General features: G+C 44.8%; 1 protein-coding gene and 1 long non-coding RNA gene across 9 annotated transcripts in view; one reads left to right on the forward strand and one right to left on the reverse strand.

The window, feature by feature from the left end:
• Window positions 1-25,182, forward strand: Slc22a5 (solute carrier family 22 member 5). 8 transcript variants are annotated; one of them, XM_048783360.1, is made up of 11 exons: window positions 7-417; window positions 5,303-5,355; window positions 7,511-7,614; window positions 14,480-14,521; window positions 15,545-15,716; window positions 16,781-16,907; window positions 18,598-18,698; window positions 20,523-20,737; window positions 22,158-22,340; window positions 23,343-23,478; window positions 23,830-25,182. In XM_048783360.1, exons 1-11 carry the CDS (start codon window positions 25-27, stop codon window positions 23,915-23,917), a joined length of 1,614 nt encoding a protein of 537 aa, XP_048639317.1. In that variant the 5' UTR covers window positions 7-24; the 3' UTR covers window positions 23,918-25,182. The 8 variants fall into 8 exon arrangements, with proteins under 8 accessions (XP_048639337.1, XP_048639317.1, XP_015348222.1 ...); XM_015492736.2 differs by lacking the exon at window positions 5,303-5,355 and adding an exon at window positions 7,300-7,374 and having other exon boundaries at window positions 14,367-14,521; XM_048783380.1 differs by lacking the exon at window positions 5,303-5,355 and having other exon boundaries at window positions 1-417.
• Window positions 416-26,240, reverse strand: part of LOC125610696 — a 33,067-nt gene continuing 7,242 nt past the window's right edge. Inside the window, exons 2-4 of the long non-coding RNA XR_007340694.1 lie at window positions 20,333-20,869; window positions 18,718-18,836; window positions 416-796 (exon numbers count right to left, since the gene is read on the reverse strand). This is a non-coding gene — a long non-coding RNA (uncharacterized LOC125610696). The remainder of the gene's footprint in view (window positions 797-18,717; window positions 18,837-20,332; window positions 20,870-26,240) is intronic.

A 26,240-nucleotide genomic window follows, 5' to 3' on the forward strand; every position in this document is an offset into this window, starting at 1 on the left:
GGTCCCCGGGCCGCTGAGGACAACATGCGGGACTACGAGGAGGTGACCGCCTTCCTGGGCGAGTGGGGGCCCTTCCAGCGCCTCATCTTCTTCCTGCTCAGTGCCAGCATCATCCCCAATGGCTTCAACGGTATGTCAGTCGTGTTTCTGACGGGGACCCCGGAGCACCACTGCCGTGTGCCGGACACCGCGAATCTGAGCAGCGCGTGGCGCAACCACAGTATCCCGCTGGTGCTGCAGGACGATCGCAAGGTGCCCCACAGCTGCCGCCGCTACCGGCTAGCTACCATCTCCAACTTCTCAGCACTCGGGTTGGAACCGGGACGCGATGTGGATCTGGAGCAGCTGGAGCAGGAGAGCTGCCTGGATGGCTGGGAATTCAGCCAGGACGTCTACCTGTCCACCATCGTGACCGAGGTGGGTAGCAGCCCCCCACCAGGGTCTGATGACACAGAGCAGACAGATGTGGTCTTTGAACCCTCCCACCCCCAGGTGTGCACAGGACGCTGTCACCTTCCCATCCCACAGGATACCCTGGTGATGAGCATCCTCCAGCCAGGTGGCTTAGGAGTTACTTGGGAGTTGACTTACAGCCAGAGCATGACCCTCACAACAAGAGTGTCAGGCTGGCCCTGAATCCTGATGGCCACATTGGAGATGGAACCAAGAAGAAGGCCCTGGCAGCCCTTGGGAGATGCTCTAAGATGCTGAGTGATCCAGCTTTTCTCTAGATGGTAGTGGAAATGATGAGAAGCGGAGTCAGGACTTGTCACCATTTTGACTTGCCATTTGGCGTCTGTTCAGAGAAAAGAAATAACTATTCTTTTCAGAACTTTTAAAGTTAAAGGAAGCATATGTAGAAAACTGTCTTCCCTCCACAGTCTGGGCATACCCTGTGAAGAATTGTTTTCCTTTGGCCCATGGGAAGCTGTACCTTTTTAAAGACCCATGCACCTGATGATGTATTCAGTCAAAAATAATTGGCCAGATTTAGTGAAAGCATATAACTAACCTCAGTTCATAGGGACTGAAGGTAGGCAGTACCTTTCTTATTCTTTAGCCCCTTGGGTTTTCCTTTTGGGTAGCTTTATCTGTCCCCAGGTGAACCCATAGTCATTTGATGGTAATGGTGCATGTGGATGTACTTTGAGACTTACTAAGGTAATTACACTAATTCCCTGGAGTCTCAGTAGAACTGAGTAAGCAGGTCAATGAAAAGAGTCCTCCTTGATAGGCTTTGGGCCACTAGGTTCACTACATGTCAGATTAGGAATTTGTGGTTAAGGAAAGCTTCCTTGAGGAGGTTGCCTCTGAATGAGTTCAGTGTGTTCAAGATGGCAATCGCAGGAAAATGTAGCAGGAGGGCAGAGGGAAAGGAATGATGGCAGAAGTCATGGGTCTGGCCTGGCATCACACCCTGCTGGAGGCAGGTACTGATATTCCTAGAGCATCAAAGAACCTTACAGGGACTCTGAAGGCCAAGGTCTGTTGCTTCTGAGGGCTGTCACTCTTCAAGGGTAGAGTCTGAGAGTTGCCCCAGGAGACTCACTGTGTGTACATATGTGTTTTCTGTAATTATTTAGAAGTTTGACATCCTCAGCATCTATATCTGCTCACTCCATATAAAAGTAAGAGGAATGTGACCTAAGTAAGCCCCACTGGGATTTCTCACCCTACTAGGTGACATCTTTCCAGTAGTGACATCTTTCCAGTGTCCTGAAGCATCACTCCTTGACAAAAGAGTCACTAAGTGGAAGCAGCCTACTGCTTTGTGACCCATGAGTGCACAAAGAATCAGAATTTCAAATTGTCCCAAATTCTGTTTTATACACTCACAAGTGTGTCTGTTATCTCCCCGGAAGCCAGTGAAAACTGTGAAAGCAGAGTCTGTATCTGGGGTTGCAGGCATAGATCACAGAAGGAAGCCAGGCTCCATGATCTAGGAGTTCCTACAAATTCTACTTGTGGTTGCCCAAAGAAAGGGGAGGCCTGAGGTCAGAATCAGCTCATGGTACCTCTTGGGGTTTTCCCCTAACCTGAAGTGTTCCTGCTTATTTAAGTCATTTGTTCCTACTTTGTTGTCCCTATCCTACCTTCTCCCCAGAATGGTGATATCACTGATGAGCTAGCTCTCAGTGGCCAGCTATGTGGAATTGTCCTGACCCTTCTGACCCTACTTTGCTGTCAGTGTCAAACTGTTTTATATATGTATGCTTAGACTTCATTTAGCTGTGTAAGCAGTTTCGCAAGAGCTATGTGCACTTTTACCTACTTACAGGTCAGTATTTGCAGGGAAGCAAGATTAATGCTTTACCTAGCTCTTTGTTTGGGATCTGGAATGCTTGACTGGAAGTTCAAGGCTGCTGGTTCCTCTTAAGGGAATAGTCACTATTGGAAGCTGCTTCATCAACATTCTGATGACTTGTTCTAAGGCTCATTATCTTTCAACCCAGACAGGCCTGCTGACTGCTGCAGCTAGTCCCATGCTTGCTAATGTCTCCAAGCCTGCCCTCTGACCCAAAGGAAACATAGAGGTGTTTGTAATACACTAGTATTGAGTATCTATTCATATTTGATAGACAACTAAAACCTCAGCTCTTCTTTTTTTTCTTTTTTCAAGTTAAAGTCCAACTTTGCATCTCCCTTATCTCCACACAGTATTGAATGCAGGGGAAATTTCCATTTGGGAAATTTTTTACAGAATAATTTAATGAATAATTTAAGAAATCTGAAATTTAAGAACTAAGAAAAATGGCTAGTTTAATTCATAGAAGGGAAACTTGGAAGAAGCCAAAAGGATTGACTAGAATGTTTTAAAAGAAAAGTGATTCTCCACCCCATTGACTAGAGCTTGGTGCTGTGTGTATCTGGATCAAGGCATTAGGATTAGCAGAAAGAAGGGGACACTATGAGGTGAAAGAGATTTATGCACCCATGTTTCACGAGTGGTTTAATGATACACATACTTCTAGCAGACCCTTCTTCTGGCCCCTCAATCATCCAGCTCACCTTTCAGTGCTTCTCAAACCAGGGCTGTCCCCTTCCTCTGGGAACTGGGTTAATTTTTCAGGCTGCAGGGCCTACCTGTTCTTTGATTTCAACACAGCCCAAACCAACCTGCAGGCAGAAAGTGTCTTTGAGAAACTTCTAAAATTTCTGGCACCTACAAGTTGGGGCTCCTTCAGCTGAGACCTGGCAGTCCTCTGCATCACCTTGCTCCCTTCATGTTCCTCCTCTCCAGAAACCCCAGGGCCCAGTCCTTGGCAGGACTCTGACTCACTTGCTTTTTTTCCTGAATTAGCTTTTCTTTCAGTCTTGTTTCATGCCTAGATGGTCTTGGGAGATGGGAGAGCCCCCACTGTTATCCACAAGCCTATGTGGACAAAAAACCCAGCACCCTGGGAAGCTGGGCCAGACTGATTCTAGGCTGGAAAGACCAGAGAGAGAGAGAGACCTGAAACCTGTGCCTTTGCTGCACTTTCTTAGGGGAAGCACAGAACCTTACCCATGCCTTTACAGCCCTATGGCAAACCAGAGAAGCCACTTGCTAGACCCCGTGTTCCCCCCAGCCCCCAGCAATTAATCATAGTGGACCAATCTGACCATGAGTGGTCAGACTGAGCCCCTTCTCTAGCTAGCTCAGAACTATCAACCTGGGTCCAAGTTCTGAGAGTTGACAGGCAAGGGGGTCAGGAAACAAAAGAATTTATTGTAGAGATTGAAATGTAGGGTTCATTTGGACTTTGAGGAGACAAGACCTAGGACCAAGCTCAAAGAATACTATGATGTTGGCAGCCCTTTTATTTGTCCATTCGCTCATTCACTCATGTACCAAACAGTTCATGAGCTACTCCTCCACAGAGGGCATCACCACCAGGCATTGTAGAGGATATGGTAGCGAATACTTTTTTGTCTTTGCCCTGATGGCCAAGGGGCAAGGATCTAGTATTAATTTATTTTTTTAAAACAAAGTCTCTCTATGTTTCCCAGGCTGGTCTCAAACCCATGGGCCCAAATCATCCTTCTGCCTCCGTGTCCTAAGTAGCTGGGACTACAGGCTTATGCCATGATACCTGGCAAGGATCCACCATTAATTGCAGTGGGAGGCAGGACAAGAATACGTGGTCTTCTGTAACACACGGTGCCTACCAGTGTACTTGACCATTGATGCGCTCAGCCTAGGTACATCTCAGGGAAGAATATTCACCTTATGGGCACAGACCCTATCTCTTTTCCCTTCCAGCCAATTCACAGGTAAGAACATTTAGTCCCAGGGAACTATGTTATTTCTGTACATCCCATAATTGAAAAGCAATGCCAGTTACATACAAGGTACAAGGACCAGGTATTTATCCACGATATCGTGNCCGTCCACCAAAAATTCAAATACGAGTAGATCAACTCAAATCACTTAACGACTTTCAAAAGTTATTAGGAGACATAAATTGGATAACGCCTTATCTAGGTATACCAACAGGAGAGTTGGGACCTTTATTTGATATCCTAAAAGGTCCATCAGATCCAAATTCACCCTGCATGTTAACGCCTGAAGCGAGAAAGGCATTAAGAATCATTGAAACATATATTGAAAATATGCATTTGGATAGAATTGATATAAGTTTGCCTTTATTATTTATTGTACTACCAACAAAAAATATTCCTACAGGAGTATTTTGGCAAGAAGGTCCATTATTATGGATACATTTATCTTATTCTCCTAACACTATTCTTACTAGGTATCCTGGGGCTGCTGTGAGCTAATCATCAGCTGGCAGCTGGAAGTTTGCTGGCAGCTGGAAGTTTGCTGGGGCCCCTTCGGCTGTGGCTCTCAACAGTTCTCCCTCTCATAAAAAGTTTAACACCTTGAGGCATAAATTTATAAAGAAAATGAAATATCTAAAGTGCACAACTTGAAAAGCTCAGACACATAACATATATATAACTCTGAAGCCATCATTGCTAGAAAGGTTCAGTTCTGACCAGGAAGAAGAGCAAGTCTAGGCCCCTCACCAAAGTTGCTCCCAGATTCTTTCAAGTTGGACCTGCTTTCCCAGCCCACCCAGCTGAGGGGTAATGATGCTAGACTTGGGTCCTAAATCTCAAGTCCACACATTCTGTTTGAACATTGACACTTGTTGCTATCAGCCAGTACAGCCCAAGTAGAGACATCAAAAAGCTGTTCTATAGCTGATTTAGGTAGTTGGGGAGCTCAGTATAGAATACTATGTTCCTTCACAGACACATTAAGTGGGAAGTACTTAGCCTGGACTCTGTTGGCTTCTTACCCCCTCCCCACCCTCAGGAGGATTCAGACCATGTCCTAGAGTCCACTGAAGTCTGTCTGGTAGTTGGCAGGTAAGTGAATGGATTGATTGGCTGGTTGGTGGGACCGATTTCATGCCTGCTCTTTGTGTTCATTTTTGAGACCTATCACCTTTCCTGACCCTACTCACAGACCCCTCTGTGGTCATGAAGAAAGAGACCTTAATGTAAGTTGGCTTCCAGAGAGCCCAAAGCCAGACTCTAAGAGTTGTCAAGGGCACTCAGTGGTGGGTAGAGGGCACTGTAACTTACGCACTTGCCTTGACCTAGGACAGGATGTACCAAAGGGAGGAGGGGGAATGAGGAGCCTGAGATGCTCCAGGCCAATCCCAAGATGTCTGTGGTCATCCTGTCCTTTGAAGAGCCGTCTGCCCTGGGTTTGGGTGTCCCCCAGCCTTGCTAGTCTTATATTCTCGGGAAACCTGTTTTGTGGAGACCCAACTGGGGTCTACAACACCAGAACTCACTGAAGAAGCCTGTGAGCATCTCTAGTCTAACTTAGCTGAATCACTCCCAAGTCCTTGTGGTAGACCTGTTGAGAAACAGCTGTTGGCTTTGAATCCTTCTTTTCATCTTTGTTGTTTCAAAAGTAACATCCCATCATACTCAGTATCCATAATCTGACTCCTGAAGTTTAGATGCTGGCACCCTGTCATGACTCCCTCAACTTTGTCTCCCCACTAGTCCCAGTTTTGGCTTTAGCAGCCATGGGTGATTGGACCTGCCCTAGGACACTCATCTACCCGCCAAAGAGATGACATCACTGAGGTGCACAGGTGGGAAGGCTGTAGCATCCTGAGCATTCTAGTCTAGGTACTCAGGGTCCTTGACTCCTGCTAGGCTTCCTCCACATTTGGGTGTTCACTGACCCCAGTTCTTCCCTGGGTTGGGAATCATCACCATACTCAGCCCATCCAGGCAAATGCTTATTCCAAAGTGGAGAGACAGCAGCACCTGAGAGAACCTTGTCACTGCAAGTGTTCTTTGTGCCCAGACATCCAACCCCTCTAGAGGTGTGCAGAGGCTATGTGCACACACAGCCCAACAGGGCAGAGCAGACTTGCTTCAGCCTCTGTTGCTGACCTGTAAGAGATGCTTTGTTCCAGGATCTACACCTTCCCCCTGTCTTTGTTGGTTACTGGGGAACCAGCAGGCTCCATGGAAGGCAGGCAGTAGCCTAGTGCCAAGCTAGCAAGGGTCTGAATTCCCAGAAGGGCGACCGTGCATGTGAGAAGCCTGCAAAGGTTACTACCGTGCACAGTCTCTGTTCTGAAAACATTTTTCTTGAAACCAAAGTTTCTTGTTTCAGCTTGCTTTCTTCTTTTGGCTCATTAGGCTGGGATAACCTAAAGTCTGTGTCTAACTTAATCCCCATGTACTCCTTCCTGCCTGCAGATCTCTTTTCTTGTTCCTAGTAATAATATAGAGGGAGTCACACACTATGTATGGAAACTTGAGCAGCATAGCCTGTTCCCTACCTCAGTCTCTTGTCTTACAACAGGAAAGTTTAGGCACAGTATGTGTGTGTGTTGTGGGAGGTAGGGTGGACTTGTCTGAAGTTAGACAAGAAGCTAACACTTGAGTGAAACTTAAAACTGAGTTTCCTAACTCCCAGCTCAGAGCTCTCAACTGCAGTTGGGCCTAGTATTGTTGGTGTAGAGCATTTGGATTCTAGCTCCAAATATCAAAATAAGGATAGAGGTCATTGGCCCAGGTTGGAAGTGTGAGCAGAGCTAACGGAGTGGGTCTAGATGGTGTACACTGTGCTCAGACCCTTGTAGGATGCTTTGACCTTTAGGCTCACCACTCCCTCACCCCTCCAGTGGCTTGAAGCCCACTGAGTAAAGCATACTCTGCCCCCTCCACAGTTCTGGACTCTGTCCACATTCTTAGGCATGAGCATAAGAGAACTTGCTACATGAGTTTGGCATTTGGGCAGAATGTTACTCCCTGCCTCTCTTTCTTCCTCAATGGAAGCAAGATAATGGAGCCCAAACTATGAAAGACAGGATGGGGAGGGAGAGGTCACCTGCTGTCTGCTCTGCTGCTCAAGTGACCATTGCCTGGGTGAATTTTTACACCAGATCATGCAGGAATGTAGAACATCCTAATTTCATTTTCCAAGAAACCTTAAATTTAAGACCTTTTTTCAAAGAGGTGAGTGATATATCCTTTGCTCCTCTTTCAGTGGAACCTGGTGTGTGAAGATGACTGGAAGCCCCCGCTTACCATCTCCTTGTTTTTTGTGGGTGTGCTGCTGGGCTCTTTCATTTCTGGGCAGCTCTCAGACAGGTAAGGTGTCTGCCTCCTGCAGCTGCAGGGCACCATGGCACCAAGCAAGTAGCACGTGCCTGGCCTTGACTTCAGATTGTACTGTTCTCTCAGCTGAGGGCCTTATATTTTAAAAGAACAGAAAGCTGTGTCTGGTATAAACTCCATACCAAGTCAAATAGGCTAACATTCTTCGTCCCCTCTCTCTAACTCTTGCCAAGTAAAGAAACCTGATCTATCTAAGCAGAGTGTATCCATGATGCAGTGACCAATTTTTATTCCATGATTCACTTCTGTACTAGCCTGGCTCACTTTCGTTGGGTGATTTGGCACTCTGATGTCCCTGAGATGGAAGAGGCAAATGATCTGTAGGTTGTACCATGGTGGCTACCTCTGAATTCCCAAGAAAAACAGCATTCTCTGTATAAGGTGAGAGATCTCACCAGCCAGCAGAGGTGTGAAGTGCAGAACTCTTTTATGTCCTCAAGACTGAGGCCCCTTAACTAAGAGGCCTGAGGTTATGCACTTACTGTAAGACAAGAAGAACAAATATTTTCTTTACGCATTTGTCATAAGCAGGGTATTGGCATAATTCTAAAACTTCTAAAAAATATATTTTTAGTTGTACATAGATGGACACAATAACTTTATTTTGTTGATTACATTTTTTCATATGGTGCTAAGGATCAAACCACAACCCAATTCTAAAACTTTTAACTCAGGGTCCATTCTGGCGTAGGGTATCCAAAAAAACCACTGAAATATGTGCAAAAAAGGGAGGGAGAAGAGAAATTGCATGGAAGATGGAAGGAGACCCTCATTGTTATACAGAATACATGTATGATGATGTGAGGGGGGAAAAAAGAAGTGTGTCACATTAGATTGGGTAGAGAGTGTGATGGGAGGGGAGGGGAGGGGAAGGGGGAAAAGGAAGGACAGCAGAATAAAATAGATATTATTATTGCTGTATGTATATACGTGACTGCATGACCAATGTGATTCTGCAACCTGTACACTCAGAAAAATGAGAAATCAAACCCCATCTGATTCAAATGTATGATATGTCAAGATCATCGTACTATCAGGTGAAACTAAAATAAAAAAAAGAAATATGTGCAAAATATTAGGGACTGTATATAAGCTCCCCCATCCACCAAGGGGTCCATTGTGCTATATTTACTTCTCTGAAGCTTCAGGGTCTGTCACAGAACCCTGAAGTTGAAAACAATGGCCTTCAGCAAGTCCTTGGCCACAGTACCACAAAGGAAACACCCACAGAATCATTGTGTCACCCAGGAAAAAGGTTAACCAGCATCCTCCTGGCTGGTTGGGCTCTCATAGAGAAGTTAAGGATGAGAACATCTTCCCTTAGGGTCAATTCTGCTTTATTTTGTGGCACAAACTCAGGGTAATGTTTTGGTATAATTTGCATCTATGGATTATTGTTAAGTCTTTACCCATGAAAAATTTATGTGAATTTCTCACTAAATCTATCTTTTCCAAAGTGTCATCTAGTGATTAACATCAGAAAAATTTCTGTAGTTACCAGTAAGCATTAAAGAGTTCAATAGACTATGACCACAGACTGACAATTCTAGCTGGGTCAGAGACACTGGCCCTCGTCCAGGAAAGGCCTTTACTTCTCTAGATTTTTTATCTAGTATTAAGCATTGACTAATTATTTATTGGTTTAACAAAGATGTGCCCAATATGTGCCATACTCTGTCATAAGTACTATATGGATTTTTTTAGAAAACCAAATAATTGTGTCCTAATAACCCTAGGAAGTAGGAACTATCATTATTCCCATTTTATAAGTGGAGAAGTAAAACATGGGTTAGATAATGTATGTGCCCAAGGATACTCAGCAGCAAGGTCAAAGTTAAGCTTTAGACCCAGATAGTCTTGATCCTCCAATTTGTGTGGACTACTGCTCCAAGGCCCTGCTCTCCTAGAACTTACCTTCTAGCAAAGCAGAATATATCCTACTACTGATGAGAAAATTATTGTTATACTTGGCCATGGGGAGTGATACCGAGAAGTACAGGGTGCTGCAGAGTGTCTAAAAGGGGAGTCACAGGAGGATTCCCTGAGGAATGAAGCATGAGCTGAGAGTTGAAAGATGAGTAGAAATTAGCTCACTGAAAAGGTAGAAGAAGGAGCATTCTGGGAAGGAAGAACAGCATGTACTAAAGCCTAGACAGGAGGCTTAGGAATAGGAAAAAAAAAAAAAAAAAAGTTCAGTGTGGTAGAAACAGAGAGTGGTATATACATGAGGGCTCCCAGGCAGGCAGAGTCTGAGCAAAAGATCAAGCACAGCTTAGCACACCATGGTGAGGAGTTTGGGCTTCAGTGACAGAACAGTGTGGTGCTATTGAACGAGTGTAGTGAGCAGATTTGTATTTTTTAAAGACGTGACAACCAGGCTGGTGTTGTGGCTCAGTGGTAGAGTGCTTGCCTAGCATGTGTGAGGCACTGGGTTTGATTCTCAGCACCACATAAAAATAAACAAACAAAATAAAGGTCCATCAACTAAAAAAAAAAAAATTTAAAAAAGATGGCAGCCTTGTGGAGGAAGGATTGAAGTGAAGCAGGAGGGATTGTGGAAAGACAAATTAAGAGATTTTTCACAGTAGTTCATACAAAAGATGACGGTAGCTTGGCCTAGGGTGTGGGGGTAGAGAGGTAAAGTCAATAGGACTTGGCTAATGGGTGAGTGGAAAGGGAGGGGAGGAAGGTTTCTGGCCTGCCTAACTAGGTGAAAGATGATACCCTTCTTTAAGACAGAGAATGCTGGAAGAGAACCATATCTGCTGGAGATGTTGAGTTTAATCGAAACATACCAATTTGGGGGTGACTATGAGACCCCTAAGTGGAGAAATTGAGTATACGTTTGGATGTATGGGTATGGTGCACCTTGAGAGAGGTTCAGGCTGGAGAAGTGTATTTGGGAATTTGTCACATGTAGTTCCCTCTTCGGAACCCTAAACATAGACATAAGGGCCAGAGGAGAGTGCAGAGTAAGAAGGAGAGGGTCAGGGCCGAGCTTAGGAGATGGGGGAAACTCTCTGGGAGTGGAGTGGCAATTGAGGCTCAGAGGACTTGCGTTAATGTGAACAGAGAGGAGCTAGTTCCCCAAGTTCACAGTGGAAAATTGATGTGTTTTTCTGGATCAACTGTGTCATGGCTGAAGTAGATCTTTATGGGTCATCTTAAGAACCTGCTTACCATGTAACACCATGGTCACCTGAGGGAAGTTTCCAAAAGGTCTACTTCCAAGGAAACAAGGGAAACAAAATTCATGAGTATGTGGAGGATCACCTTAGTCTATAGAGAGGCTAACATACTGCGTTTCAAACATTTTTTAAATTTTTGGTAGCAGAACTTTCTTTTAAGTAGAATCAGTTAAGTCCAGGAAATGAAATAGTTAAAGTGTGGCTGATCTAACTGTAGCCCCTGCCTTTAGCTCTAAATACCACCCCTCAAGCTTGTCTGTACTACCAGAGAAGTCCTAGTCCTCTGTGGGATTAACACTTCTGACCTCACTGCCTCTAAGCAAGCCAAAGAAATTACCTAAGAGCAATAGAGTCATGCCTTCAACAGTAACTCTTGATATGGGACAAAGGTTTATCCTTCTTTCTGGTGTATTATTAAGTCTGAAGTTCAAGAGCAATTTAAATAATCCTGGATTGCCAAAGCCTTTTATCTGACGTTATTCAGTCATCTTTATGAATCATGAGAGACACAGCACTCACTGAGAAGCACTCATATGTCCTGTTTTTTTGTAGAAATGTGTGTGTTTACCACTTTGCATACAGACTTAAAAGCAAGCTTTTCTAGTTACAGTTCCCAAATGCCAAGGACTGATGCTGCTTAAGAGCTTCCTGGACCTTCTTTTCTCTACCATTTTAGGGAACCTTGGATAGGGAAGTGGGGCAGAGGTTATACCAGTGTGCTGTGTAGTTAGTTTGCTTTCACCTCCCCTCCACTGGTGTGTAGAGCACCTTCATGACAGAACAATGCAGGTGGAAATCCTTCTCCACCGGGGTTTCTCAACCTAGCTCTATTAATGTTTTCAGCCAAATAATTCTTTGTGGTGGGGAGCTTTCCTAGGCTTTTTAGAATATTTAGCTACATCTCTGGCCTCTACCCATTAGGTGCTATTAGCACCCCCTGCCTGAATTGTGACAATCAAAACAACAAAGAAACAAACAAACAAAAAAACTGTTACATTGAAGGAAAACACCAAATTCTCTCACACAGCTGCAAGGCCCCACGCAGTCTAGTTCCTACTTCCCTCTGAAATCTGGGCGTAGATGATGCCAGCCCATGTTTCTTGTGCCCCTCCAGCCACAGTGGTGTGTGTCCTTCTCAGAGTCTATAGTGTTCCCCATGCCACCCCCAGGGCTCCTCAGGATAGAAGGTTTACAATACTCTGGTTCCTGTGACTTTCCATCATAGTACCTATTAAAAGTCGGTAGATGAAGTGTTGTCATAGGATTTATATTGGTCTCCCTTCAACACCAGACTGAGTATCTTTGAAAGTTTGGTTTCTATACCCTTAATCCCCTGTTTTCAACCAGCTACTTTCCCTTTGGGACTCATCATTGTCCTGTTGTCAGGGAGACCCTCCCCCAATGCCCAGTCCCCAGCCCCACCCCAGTTCTGGATGAGTGCCTTTTTGAACTTTTGTGGACCTGGGGGCCATTTCTTTAGTGTACTTGTCTGGGTATGTAATCGCATATTCAGCAGTTTGTTGATGAAAGTGTGACTGATGTTTTCATCAAGTAAACTATAAGCTCCTTGAGGGTAGAGACAGTGCATCTTTTTTTAAGCAATGTCCCCAGTGCCTAGGACAATAGATACTCAGTACACTCACTGAATAAGGTGGGTGTCAGCTAGTGCTCGATAGATGTAATCTTCCCACTAGATTGACTCTTCCTCCTGTTTGTGATACTCTATTTTAAGTAAACCCATCTAAAACAAAACAAAACATCAACTTGTACTTTTTAAATGAGCATAGATAACAGAAAACTACACCAAACAAATGTGTGACCTAAGGAATTATTCCACAAAAATAATCTTGTAACCCCCACGAAAGCAAGCAATAGAACTTTGTTGTCCATCAAGAAGCCCTGTCCAGGTGCCCCATTTCAATTACAGCACCCTCTCTTACCCATAAGTAACCACTAAACTAACTAGTGTGACTCTTAAAATAACTACTTCCTCATGGAAGAATCCCAAAGACACAATCCCAAATGCCATAATCCCTAAAGTCTAAAATCCTGAAAAATCACAATTCTAAGGTTAAAATCCTGAATGTTGAAATCCTGAAAGCAGAAATCCCCCAAAACAAGATTCTCATTTAAAAAAAAAAAATAGACTATATAAGAGGAGTAGAAAGCTAATTCTAGGGAAGGGTTTTGTATCTGGGAAGTTTACACAAGATAAGTGCATCACATTGGGCAGAATGAATGACCAGAAATTTGGTGAAGCATTATTTTGGTTATATCTGAGTGTGTTTCCCAAAGATATTAATGTGTGAGCCTGAGTAGACCAAGAGAAAGATCCATAATTAGGTGCTATTTTGAAATTTTAAACTCCAGTAAATTAGAAGATCTAGAAGAAATGGATACATTTCTAGACTAGTACAGACCTGCCAAAATTGAACCAAAAGGATTGTTTATAACTAAACAGACCAATAACAAGTAATGAGATCAAAACAGTAATAATAATAATAATAATAATAATAATAATAATAATAAACCCTTCCAACAAAGAAAAGCCCAGGACCAGATGAACTCTCATATGCATTCTCCAAGAACTTTAAAGAGGAGCTAATGCCAATATTCCTGAAATTATTAGAAATAGAAAGGAGCCAATCACTTCCAAATTCATTCTATGAAGCCAGTATCACCCTGTTACCAAAACCAAATAAGGCTACATCAAGGAAAGAAAACTACAGACACTACAGGTCAATATCCCTAATAAACTTAGGTACAAAAATCCTCAATGAAATATTAGCAAGTTGTATTCAACAACATATTAAGAAGATTATACATCATGGCCACATTCCAGGGATGCAGGAACGGTTTAACATATGCAAATCAATTAGTAGAATTCATCACATAAGTGGAATCAAGGACAAAAATCACAATAGTCATCTCAATATATGCAGAGAAAGCCTTTGACAAACTTCAGCACCCATTCATGATAAAAACACCCAAGAAACTAGGGCCAGAAGGCACTTACTTCAACATCATAAAGGCTTCATATGACAAACCCAAAGCCAACTTCATAGTGAATGGGGAAAAAACTGAAAGATTTCTTTTAAAATCTAGAACAAGAGAAGGATGAACATTCTCATCACTCTTATTCTATATAGCACTAGAAATTCTAGCCAGAGAAATTGGGCAAGAGAAGGAAATAAAAGAAAGAAAAATAGGAAGGAAAGAGATCAAATCATTACTGTTTGTAGATGATATGATTCTTTTTAAAACGTCATTGTGAATGCATGATTTAAGCATAATTGATGTGTTTCAGTCCCCTGCTGTCATCAACATAATTGTGGCACTGCCTTTTGAACGACTGTGGTGTCCAGGCTGCACATTGGTTCTGGGAAGCGGGGAGGAGTAACAGCATGGGGACTGGGAACCTGGGACTGTATGGGCACTGGGTACACTGGCAACACTGCCCACAGCCCCTTCTCTAGATGGAACCCCCTTCTGCTACCTATCCCAGCTGGTTCTCTGTGACTCTCCTTTCCTTTCTAGGTTTGGTCGGAAGAACGTGCTGTTTGTGACCATGGGCATGCAGACAGGCTTCAGCTTCCTACAGATCTTCTCAAAGAACTTCGAGATGTTTACTGTGCTGTTTGTCCTTGTAGGCATGGGCCAGATCTCCAACTACGTGGCAGCATTTGTCCTGGGTATGGCCATCAAGTTGGAGTTGAGTACTCGATCCTGTTTTTCACTGTCATCCCACCACCTGCCTTTCTGGAGACAGCTCTGATGTTCCTCAAAGGGAAATGGTCTTTAGCAACACTGGCCAGAGCTTCCTGGTGAACCCAGTTTATCAGCAAGGAAACTAAGCCAGACAAGTGACCAGCCTTGGATCCCCAGTGGCACAATAGCCTGACTTCTGATTTCTGGTTCTTTGCTGACCTCCAAGGTGTGGCACCTTGGTCTTGTTAGTAATTTTTGCCATTTTGCTAGAACTCACCAGAAAACATCCTTTTTTAAAGCCTACCAGTACCCAGACTGAGGTAGCTGGTGCAAGATGGAGGCATGCCAGGGAAGTAAGGGCTGTGATGGGCAGGCTTGCTGGGGAAGAGAACTGCCACCTCTGCAGAGCACTGTGGCCAGTGATGTCTGTGGATGGGCATAAATGGGCCTCAGTCACCTTCAGGTTCTGATTCAGAGGACACACTGTAGGATTTTGCTCAGTCCAGCCTGTTCTCGCTGAAAAGGTTGTCTGTCTCACTGTTTGGAGAAATCAGACTCCAGCAATAAAATCTTTGAGTTCCTTGGGTTATATTGGATTATTGGATTATTATATTGGATTATTTTTTCTTTTCACATATAATAGAATTTTTTTCCTCGAAGGATAATAGTCAGCATGTGTGGACTTAGTAATGACTTTGCCTTTAATGATTTCTTCCTCATATAAGAAATTGAAAGGCGCTAACATGGTATCTTTAGCATGTGGCTGAGCAAAGTGGTGACATTTCACAATAGAACAATGGCTAAGGGGCTGAGAGGCCTCAGTGAGGTACTCCCAGGAGTGTGTCAGACTGGACTGGGTTCAAATCCATCTCCTCCCTAGGGCTTGGGAACATAGAAATAATTCTGGCTGCCTCCTTGTCTCTATGTTGAAACTGATACCATGGAAGATTAATAAGAAAATAATCCAAATTAAAGTGCTAACTTCTCTCCTCCCTTGTTTTGAACAGGAACTGAAATTCTTGGCAAGTCAATTCGTATTATATTCTCCACGTTAGGAGTATGCATATTTTATGCCTTTGGCTTCATGGTGCTGCCATTGTTTGCTTACTTCATCAGAGACTGGCGGATGCTGCTGCTGGCACTGACTGTGCCCGGAGTGCTGTGTGCTGCGCTCTGGTGGTGAGTGTGGCCCTGTATTTTCCAGCAGGGTGGCTTCCATCTGGCCTTCACTAGAGGGCAGCAGCAGCCCTCAAATTTGGGCTCCCAGAGACAGGAAGTGTGATTATTGATATTGTTTCAGAGTTTCTCTTCACATTTGGAAGAACCAAAACAAAACAATCCCAAGACATCAATAGACTTGTTCTCAGCCCTGTTCTGGGTTGATCTAAGTGTGGGGAGAAGTAGGTGTGAGAAGCTGGGGTCTAGTGTGACCTCCAGGAAGTTCTCAGACCCCAGAACAACAGAGCAAAGCCCTGGTTCTGGCAGTGTGTTGCTGGCCTCATCCCTTGGCATGGGGAAATGAGAGAGTGCTCCAAAAGTGATGTCCTCAGGGTGGCTGTGCAGAGGCCATGCAATGTAGACTGGTTGGACAGAGAAGAGGCCATTTGTCAGAGTGAAGAGGAATCATCCTTTAGAGTCAGGGAAGATGAGATTACTGGCCCACGAGGAGTGGAGAAGATTTCAGGGCATAGTGGGAAAGAAAATACTTCATCATGGGACCTAGTTATGTCTGTAGGGCTACATGGTCTTGGTGAGTGCCAAGGCTCCAGGCTACTCTAGGTACAGAGGCCAAGTATGTTGGATAAGTTAGGGGAAGGGTAAGGAGAAAATAGAGATCAATGGGCCAGTGCAGAAGCTTCTGTGGATGCTAGGGACAGGAAATGAATATAGTAGGGTAAGGGCTGGCTGAGCCCTCAGCAGGAGCCAGGCTTCAAGATCCCATCTTGTACCTGTCTTCTTAGAACCAGCAGGGGGCACCACCACCCTTCATAAATGAAGATGGCCAGCCAGTGTAGGAATCCCCTTAGCCTGTGCAGGGCCCTCCAAGTTTTATACACCATAGCCTACCCTAGAGCTCGCACCTCAGGTTTACTGGGTGTGGACCATCTCTTTATTTCTGATTTGTGAACATCTAACACTCTACAAACCTAATTTTGGATCTGAAAACTCATTTCCCACTTCCAGTTATACTATACTGGTCTGTTGGGCAGGAGGCCTCACTGAGATTGTATTTGAACTTCTAGGTTTATCCCTGAGTCCCCTCGATGGCTCATCTCTCAGGGACGATACAAAGAGGCTGAGGTGATCATTCGCAAAGCTGCCAAAATCAATGGAATTGTTGCACCCTCAACCATCTTTGACCCTAGTGAGGTAAGCACCATGTGGGAACTAGTGGGGGCTACGCTGGTCATGATTTGAGGATGGCAGCACACAGCCCAGCTTGAGCCCTACGTCTCCCTGAGACATGCCCTGTTTTAATACTCATTAGTTGAGTAATAGTTTCCAACTGCCTAACATGTTTCTCCTTTCCCATGGTTTTTAGGTTTTCATACATTTTACTTTCTAGGCAATTATATAATAAAATAAATAAAATACATCCTTTATGAGAAATAGACCTTACACAATGTCAGCATTTCAGGAAATCATTGTTTCTCATGCCTAAGGTGATTTGTCATCATAAAGGTAATCCAGCACATAGCATTAAAAAAAAAAAAAAAAACACAACTAGATTTGCCATTGGCAGTGTTCAGCCTCTTTTCACCCTCAGTGGTTAGTTGTTGCATATCATTTTGAAGCCAGGTCCCTTCTGAAGTCCATCTCTTCCTTCTCCACTTTTCTGCAAACCCTGTTCTCACACACCATGAACACTTCTTGGCTCTGCCTTGTTCCTGGTTCTTGCTTTTCCTTCCTGTTCCCTCTCCTTCTGCCCTTCTGCATCAGACATTTCCCTCAAACTCATGACTACAACAATAGGTTAGGATCTGTAAATGCTGACTGATATGGTTCTGGAATCTGTCTGTGGTCTGACAGGAAGACTAGGGACTGGCTGTAGGAAGAGCCTCAAGCAATCATGCTGAAGTGTGAGCAGCCGGTGGGTTAGAGACTCTCGGGACTCAGGATGCAGACTCCAGGCTCAAGAGAGACCAGTTATAAGAGGCCAGTGGCCAACAACAGCCTTGATGGCATCCAGCTTAAGTGGTGGCTTAGCAACAGCTCTCACTCAGCACGTATTGGAAAGGGCTCTGGAGCAGAGGTTAGGGCAGGAGTGTTTCACAGAAGGCTTTTAAATGAGTTGGCCTTGGTGACTTTTAAGTGAGGAACCAGTCTCTGTGAACCCATGAGCCCCACTAGCATCTCTGAGGAAATGAGGCTATTTCAGGGGATCCTTTAAGTCCAAAGTTGACCTTTTGTTGAACTTCTAACTTGGGAAAAACAAGCTCCAAAGCTGGGTTTGCTTAAGAAAGCAACATCAGTATGTTTAGACATGTGGTTTATTAATGGCCTTGGCTGTGCTGAATTTCATAGGAAGTTACTCTGGGTGAAGCTCAGGTCAATTTTCCTGTTTTTCAATTTGAATTTTTCCCCCCTGGAAGCAGACCAGTAACTACATGGTAGGAGGACTCAAAACATGAATCCTTTTAAAATGTCATATCAATAAACTGCACAGCCAGTTTCTCTCTCTGACCCAGAGGGCAGGGAGCCAGCCTTAGGAAGGAATGCTTAGAGGCCTCCCTGGAATGTGGCCACTGATGGGTGGATGGGGATGGTGCAGCGAGGGAACTGTCTGCTTGGGCCTCCGACTTCACTGGGCTCTTTGAGGAACTGGTCACTTCCCTTTACTCCTCATTTTCATTGTCTTTGTTATTGACAAAGACCTGAGGAAGACTTAGCATCCCAAAATCATCACTATGCTACTGTTCTTTTCAAGAAAGAAAGATAACACACTCCCTAACTCTGAGAAGCAAGATAGCTATGATGCCAGATTTACGTTATGTTACTGTATGTTCTGAGTCTTCAACCTTCTTTCCTTCCCATGCCCCCAATCATATTGTCCCTGCAGTTACAAGACCTACGTTCCAAGAAGCAGCAGTCCCACCGCATCCTGGATCTGTTCCGAACCCGAAATATCCGAATAGTCACTATCATGTCCATAATCCTGTGGTGCGTAAGTGAGACATACCTGAGGCTTCGGTAAAGAAAGGCAATCAGCTTCTGGAGGTGGCTCTTGAGCCTCTGATTTGCAGATGTGCCTCAGATCCAAATTGAGACTGTGTCATCAGAAAATGAAAGGGATGTGTCCTGTGATGGATGGAAGAAATGGGCATGTCATAATTCTTAATGTAATAGAACCTCAGAAAAAGAGAATGAAAACTGTGGTGGAGGCTGTTTGAGAACTAGGGACCACTGGGGATCTCCCCACATCCTGAGGTGAATCATTGCTTACTTCACGTCCTTGCTTAGTAGTTGTTGTCCCCTGCTCCCTTCTACCTACTCACAGATAATGTCTGAGCAGGCCAGCTGGGGCTTTTAAGAAGGATCTGAGTGAAGACACATTGTCTTTTAAGGCTACAGAGACGTCTAAGGACTTTCTGGAAATGTGGAAGTGGGATATGCTCCTTCTGGGATGTTCAGAGACTATCCTGGAGTCAGGGCCATGGCCTAAATGTCCTCACCAGATCCCATCTAACAAGGCACTTCATGAAGAGTCAGGAAGGAATGTGTGAGTTACCAGAGAGAAGGAACACATCTGAGAGTCTGGATAGCTTTTTCTCATATCCAGACCCTGGGATTATAGGAGACTTCAAGCCTCCTGGGTGAATAGTGATAGGATGGGTGAGGAGGGCAGAGGCAGACTTCATTTCTGCACTCCATTGCAGGCTGACCATTGCAGTGGGCTACTTTGGACTTTCCCTTGATGTTCCTAATTTGCATGGAGACATCTATGAGAACTGCTTTCTTTCGGCGGTGGTTGAAGTCCCAGCATACGTGTTGGCCTGGCTGCTGCTGCAACATGTGCCCCAGCGCTCTTCCATGGCCACTGCTCTCTACCAACCAGCTTTGGGGAGCCCGTCATTTTGCTCACTGGGATGCACTATGAGTCACCCATTTCCAAGGAATGGGCCACGGTCCCCCAGGGCAGGGCACTGCTTCCCAGGTCTGCCTCAAGACAGGACTAGTGTGTAGCCTGCACCTTAGACATGCCAACCCATGATGAGTCACCCACTTTTGGTTTACCCAGCCACTCCTCCCTTCTCTAAATTTCCCAGGAACTGTGGACATACTCTTTTCCTTCATGGTAACAGCATAAAGGTCTGGGTCATCAACAGAGAATACTTACTGAGGAGAGGGCCCAGTAAGGGCATAGGAAACAGTGGAGGACATGCAGATGAGAGGCTGTGGCCCCACCATCTCTCTCCCTCTTATCTCCACAGTACAGTGGGGGTGGTGCCAGTTGCCTCTGACCAGGCCCTTACTGGCTGGTCACCACCAATCATCTGCTGGGGGTCTTTCTCCAAATGTTTTATCTAATGATGCACTTTATTGATATTATCTTTCCAATCCTGTCGCTCCTGACTTGGTGTCTACTGCCTTACTCATTCCCTAGCTCCTTCTGCAGTTGCTAGGTTTGGAGAGGTTCATAGAATAGGGAAATAGGCTTTTCTAAAGTCTTCATCTCAGGGGTTTTGAGGCTGAAAGGCAGGCTGGAATATTTCTTTTAGTGAGGTAAATCTGGTCCTTTGGCTGGGACCCTTGGTATTTGGCATACTCTCAAAATGCATGAAACAGGAACTTACCATTGTACCACTTGGGCTGGGGGGAGTTATCTTTTCTTCTGCGAAGTAAGGTTTGGGGTTAAATCTACTGCTGCCTTCCTAGTCTCTGCTTAGGGTAGTTTGGAACATCCTGAAGTAATTGCATTTTTCAAGTTGTGCAGGTGGGAGAGTGGATACTGCTTCTCCAGCTTTCTTCTGCACTCCATTGCAGGCTGACCATTGCAGTGGGCTACTTTGGACTTTCCCTTGATACTCCTAACTTGCATGGAGACATCTATTTGAACTGCTTTCTTTCGGCGGTGGTTGAAGTCCCAGCATACGTGTTAGCCTGGCTGCTGCTGCAACATGTGCCCCGGCGCTATTCCATGGCCACTGCTCTCTTCCTGGGTGGCAGTGTCCTTCTCTTCGTGCAGCTGGTGCCCCCAGGTAGGGAACATATGCATCAGCAGTCTCGGGTCTTCATTGAGTCACCCACTCTCTACCAGGCTACCTGCCTTAGTTAATTCAAAGAATAAAATGAAGCCCATCACAGATCCCCTGCATATATGCATCCTTAGCCTGAAAATCAAGAAAAAGTACCTAGTGAGACCAGAACATTCTTTGTGGCCAGGGATTTGAAGGGATGGGAAGGAACACCCATTGAAACTGTTGGTTAATTTTACTCTAAATCCAGGTTAATGCGTTTATATTCATTTTCCTCTCCAGAATGGGGGGGGGGGCATCCCCATTACTTTTCCCAGCCCTGCTTTATTTATTCAGCCAATGCTGTGGAGCACATACTGTGGGCTAGGCACTGGGCTTGGTACTAATGATACAGATGTAAACTAGTGTCCTCAGGAAGCCCACATCCTAGTTGAGAAAATATAGAAGGCTCTTTATTTTTCAGATTGTCTTTCCTCCTATGAATAAAAATAAAGTATAGTGGGGAGCTAGTTTACATAAGAGTGGTCATGAACAGCTGCCTAAACAGGGGGCAGTTCAGCTATGAGAAAGTCCAGGAGAACATTTCAGGAAGAAGAGACAAGCAAAAACGGGTTAGGGAGTGAGCCTGGCATGCTTGAGTGAACTAGTGAGAACTGAGAGGGAGAGAGGAAGAGGAGGTCCCAGAGGTCATGGTTAGGATTTTCTAAAATTGTCTTCATATCCCACAGATTGGTGGGAGGAGCCCTTTCTGACCCATTTTAGGAAAGTCAGTGGGCCCTCATCTGTCCATCACTGTGCCTGGAGTCCTCAGTGCACCCATGGGTTTGGGATTCTCTGGTAGTCACTTTAGGTCCCATCAGGCTGGGAACCTTCTGCATAGGAGCAGAGGATGTATTGTGGAGCCCCAGAATGGATGTAGAGGTTCAGATCTGAGCTCAGAAGGACCCTCATGTCTCCTTGTTTAGATAGCAAGAAGGATAGATTGGAGTATCATCCCAAAATTCAGATGGTTTTTAAATGTTTTTGAGGACTGTGTAGAATTAAACCATGAAATGAGTTAGAGTTGAGTTCTCCATATATCTAGAATCATTAGTTAATTCTGCAGCACCTGCAGTCTGAAGTTCTGGGGTGACAGAACAGACAGCTCCCCAACAGACATGTCCGTAATGACTTCTGCACTAGAAGGCAGGTTGATTGGGCTGTGAAGAGCTTAATCTGGTGGCTTCTAAGTTGAGGACAGTATATATCCACAGAGTTGTAGGTCCCCAGTCTCCTTTCAGGAACCACCTTGGGGTGAAATCTTGGGTATGGCCCCTTATCTCAGGAAGTTATAGAAACTGACCCCAAGGCAAAAAAGGAAATGGAACTCTCAACAGCAGCATAGCCTAAGTTGGTGTCTACTTTCTTTCCTTTGCCCCTCCAGACTTGTATTACTTGGCTACAGTCCTGGTGATGATAGGGAAGTTTGGCATCACTTCTGCCTTCTCCATGGTCTACGTGTACACAGCTGAGCTATACCCCACAGTGGTCAGAAACATGGGTGTGGGAGTCAGCTCCACAGCATCCCGCCTGGGCAGCATCCTGTCTCCCTACTTTGTTTACCTTGGTAAGTTCCCTGGGCCAAGGGCACACTGGAGTGATGGGACAGAAGCACCAATTGGCTTTAATGTGAGCTGGAGATGGCTTGCTCACAGGAAAACAAGCACACAGAGCACATGGGATCCATCCAGTACGGATCTGTGGTTGGGGAGGGATCATGTCCCAGGGCACTGTGGGGGAAGCTCTTGCTTCCAAACAGAAAACTACCTATAGAGTAGCTAAAAAATGGATGAGAAAGAGGACTTTGCTTCTGTTTTGGCCACACAGGCCCTCCATCAGAGAGCATAATTTCTTTATCCTAAGAATCGTCAGAAAAGTTTAGGGAGCCAGAGTACTTAACTGGGGATGTTTCTTCTTGGGATCAGGAAAGATGAGGGGAAAGATGTTCATTCAAGGAGTGTGATACACTGAGGATCATTGTAGCTTGGAGCACTTAACACAGGCTTGTGTCACTTTATGTGGCTGTGCACCAGTTTTCTCTTCCTCAGAATTATTTCCTCATGGCAGCTGCTGTTTCCCTGCACATCCCTAGCCAGCACACCTTTGGAGAGAACTGGCATCTACCCTGAGAATACCCAGAGTGCTCTGTGAGCATGTGGCATAGACCTAATAAGAAGAAATTCTTTTTGCCTCACCTGAAGGCAAATCAAACAGGTTGTGGCACATCTGCAGAGGTGGCAGAGTTATTCCTATCCCTGGACAAGTACCTCGTGTTCCTTGGAAACACAGCATTGAGAAATAGACTAATCATCATGGCTTGGCTTCTCTGCTACCCTGAATCTCTCCCTGGCACCATGGGGGCACGACTGGCCCTCTGAGCATGCCTGTGCCAGCTGTGGGTTCTGAGAGTGTCTAGGTACAAGATTCCAATCTGGCATCTCAAGCTGTGGGAAGGGCCAAGTCCAGCAAGGAAGGTGACCCCTTTACAAGTCCTAGAAGTGAAAAAGGATAGAGGTAGACCAAATCTCACTGCAGCCTGGGGCTGGGGCTTCTGTTTGCTCTGCCACAGGTGCCTATGATCGCTTCCTGCCCTACATTCTCATGGGAAGTCTGACCATCCTGACAGCCATCCTCACCTTGTTCTTCCCAGAAAGCTTCGGCAGCCCTCTCCCCGACACCATTGACCAGATGTTAAGGGTCAAAGGGTAAGGAGACCTCCTTCCTCACAGTAAGGATGCACTGGGTCTGGGCCTGGTCAGCCCCTTGAAGTGGAGCCCCCAGCAGACTTTCTCTCACAAATACCTTGGGCCAGATTAGCCATCAGAGGGTTATGAATGGCAATAATCTGATCCTGTGTGGACATGTCTCCACACACATTGCCGGGGCAACAGCAGCTTTGGGACAGTGCAGAGACTAGGAGAAAATATCTCAGATCTGCTGTATGATTTTTCTTTCCCAGTGAGGTTATCCTCATTTCTGATGTATTTGTTTGTTTTGAGTCTGATAGGCTTCTTTTTCAGATTTGTTCCTAACATTTGTTTTGCTTATTTTAATAGAATAAAATATAGGCAAACCCCAAGCCAAACAAGAATGTTAAAGGATGGTGAAGAAAGCCCCACAATCCTTAAGAGCACAGCCTTTTAACACAACCTCCAGTGAGAGAGGAACTGAAAAGGAAAGCCTGCATCTTGTCAGAAATAGCTGTACAGACTCTTAGTTCAACAGTGACAAATGCCTTTGCTGTTTATTCTGTTGACCCTGTGTCTGGTTTGCTCGTGGATGAGCATCATACCCACTCACAGGATGCATATATATGATCCTGGATATATACGGTTCCTCCAGGGACACCAAGGCTACCTACAGACAACTTGTATATGTCCTAACTATTACAGTGATAGACATGGCACTTCCTAAGAAGCCGATGGCTCACTAGATCCTGTAGGATTTGGAAGAATACAAGAGGCATCTGCTAGATGTGTATTTTAATCTTGGACCACCTGAAAAGGCCCCTGATAAAATGGAGGTCTGAGTTTTCTCCCTTCTTTCCCTACATGATGAACTTACGAGGAAAAAAATATTCCACAGGGGGAGTTTGATTTCTCACCTTTTCTCAGTTACAAAGGACATTAACTGGGATGTTGCATCCCCATGGCAGGGAGGAGCACAGGCTTTAGGGAAACGTAAATATGATTCAGATGAAGAGTTCTGAGCAGATGCAGAACACAGGCAGGTGATTTGTGACCACACTATGACTGCTGGGCAGGCTTGTTTACATCTGATCAAAGCACTGGGCTTGTCAGGCCCACAGGTCTGCTCTCTGTGTTTTTTACTGCTGTGTAAATTAAGCCTCCTCACTACTAGAGCTTCTTATCTGTGGTTTAAAGGAAGTATATTAGTGAAAAATTGTCTCCCCTCTCGAAACTGTATTGAGGGGGTTTTGTTTTTGTTTGTTTGTTTGTTTGTTTGTTTGTTGTGTCTCCTCCTTCTTAAGTTATTTGCCCTTCAGCAAAGACCTGGGAAAGGCTATTTCTTTAGCTTCCTGGCTTGTGCCCCTCACCACTGTACAAGGCCTTACCAGCCTTAGCCACTAGCACTTCTCTGAGTGCCAAAAAAAAAAAAAAAGATGTGATTGTATGTGTTCCTCTTGTGGTACCTAATCATGGGGAAAATTACAAGAAAGAATTGTAAATCACATTCACAATCTTTCAGAGTTGCTCATTTTAGTCATATAACATTATTGGGAGATATTTTGTGTTCAATGTAATTGTCTTTTCTAATTATGTTACCATGGTACTCCTAAAGCATATGTTTCACCTGGTTTTAAAAAAAAAAACGTATTTTTGTGAAAGCTACTGAAGTGCCTTGGGAAATAAGAAAGTTTTAATAAATAAAATGATTTTTTAAAATAATAGCAATTACCTTCAATCTTGTTTTCCAGAATTTGATGAGCCCTTGCCACATCAACACCTAACTTTTCTTTCTGTCATTTTGGGCTAATTCTGACAATGGTTAAGGATTAGACTATAAGGTTAAGATCTAATCCCTGTGTACTGGAAATCTGTACTTTAGTAACTGTGAACCGCATCAGCCTTCCTACACAGTGTCTTCGCCTGGGTTCCCCTGAGACCAGCATGTCTGTGCAGTTAGATTGTCTGGGAACAAGATTCCAGGGAACAGGAGTAAATGACAGAGGAGAACCGGGAGGGAAGGAGGCCCAACACTGGGTTATATGATCAGATTGGCCAGTGCCAAGGGCAGGTTGTGTTCCAGTCAGCCAGAACTTCTGAGGAGGACTATAAAATACACCTAAAAACCATCTGTACCATGGACAAAAGAAGGAAGTATTTATCTTTTACACCCATCCATCAAAGGCTGAGCCACAGGTGTCAGCGCTTCACATTTCCAGGTGTGAGTCCCAAACAGATTCTGTCTCTTGGGTAGAAAGCAAGAGGTGTGGCATCACAGGAGGAAGAGATCCCCCCACACACACTAATCCTACTGTAACTCTGTGAAGTTGGTCAGAGCCTGTGTGAACTGGTCCCTTTAGGAGTGGCTAGAGTAAGTGCTGTGGCAGAAAGGTGTCTGATGTCTGTATTCGGTTTGCCAAAGGGCACTTTACACTAGAAAGTATGGATGCACCTGGGTAAAAAGTTTGACAGACAGGGCCTGTTACATAACCAGCTTCAGGCTGAGGTCAAAGGGAAGCTTAGCCCATCTTCTGGAACACTGTTGGCTTCTTTACTCTCAAACCTGGTTCTGTGCTGGGTCCCTGATTAGTTCACTTCACAGGGGCTCCAGGTTCTGAATTACAGCCCTTCCTGCCCTTTCTCCTGCTGCATGAGTGAATAGTTTCTGCATTTACTCTGATCCTTGTCATTCATGGCCTTCTGAGGGCAAAAACCATATTGCCTGAATGCTTTGAGCTCTTCCTTTGAGCATTAGCTCTCAGCATTAGCTCTCAAGTCAC

Source organism: Marmota marmota, unplaced genomic scaffold (genome assembly GCF_001458135.2).
Source record: "Marmota marmota marmota unplaced genomic scaffold, marMar, whole genome shotgun sequence".
NCBI classification, from domain to species: domain Eukaryota; kingdom Metazoa; phylum Chordata; class Mammalia; order Rodentia; family Sciuridae; genus Marmota; species Marmota marmota.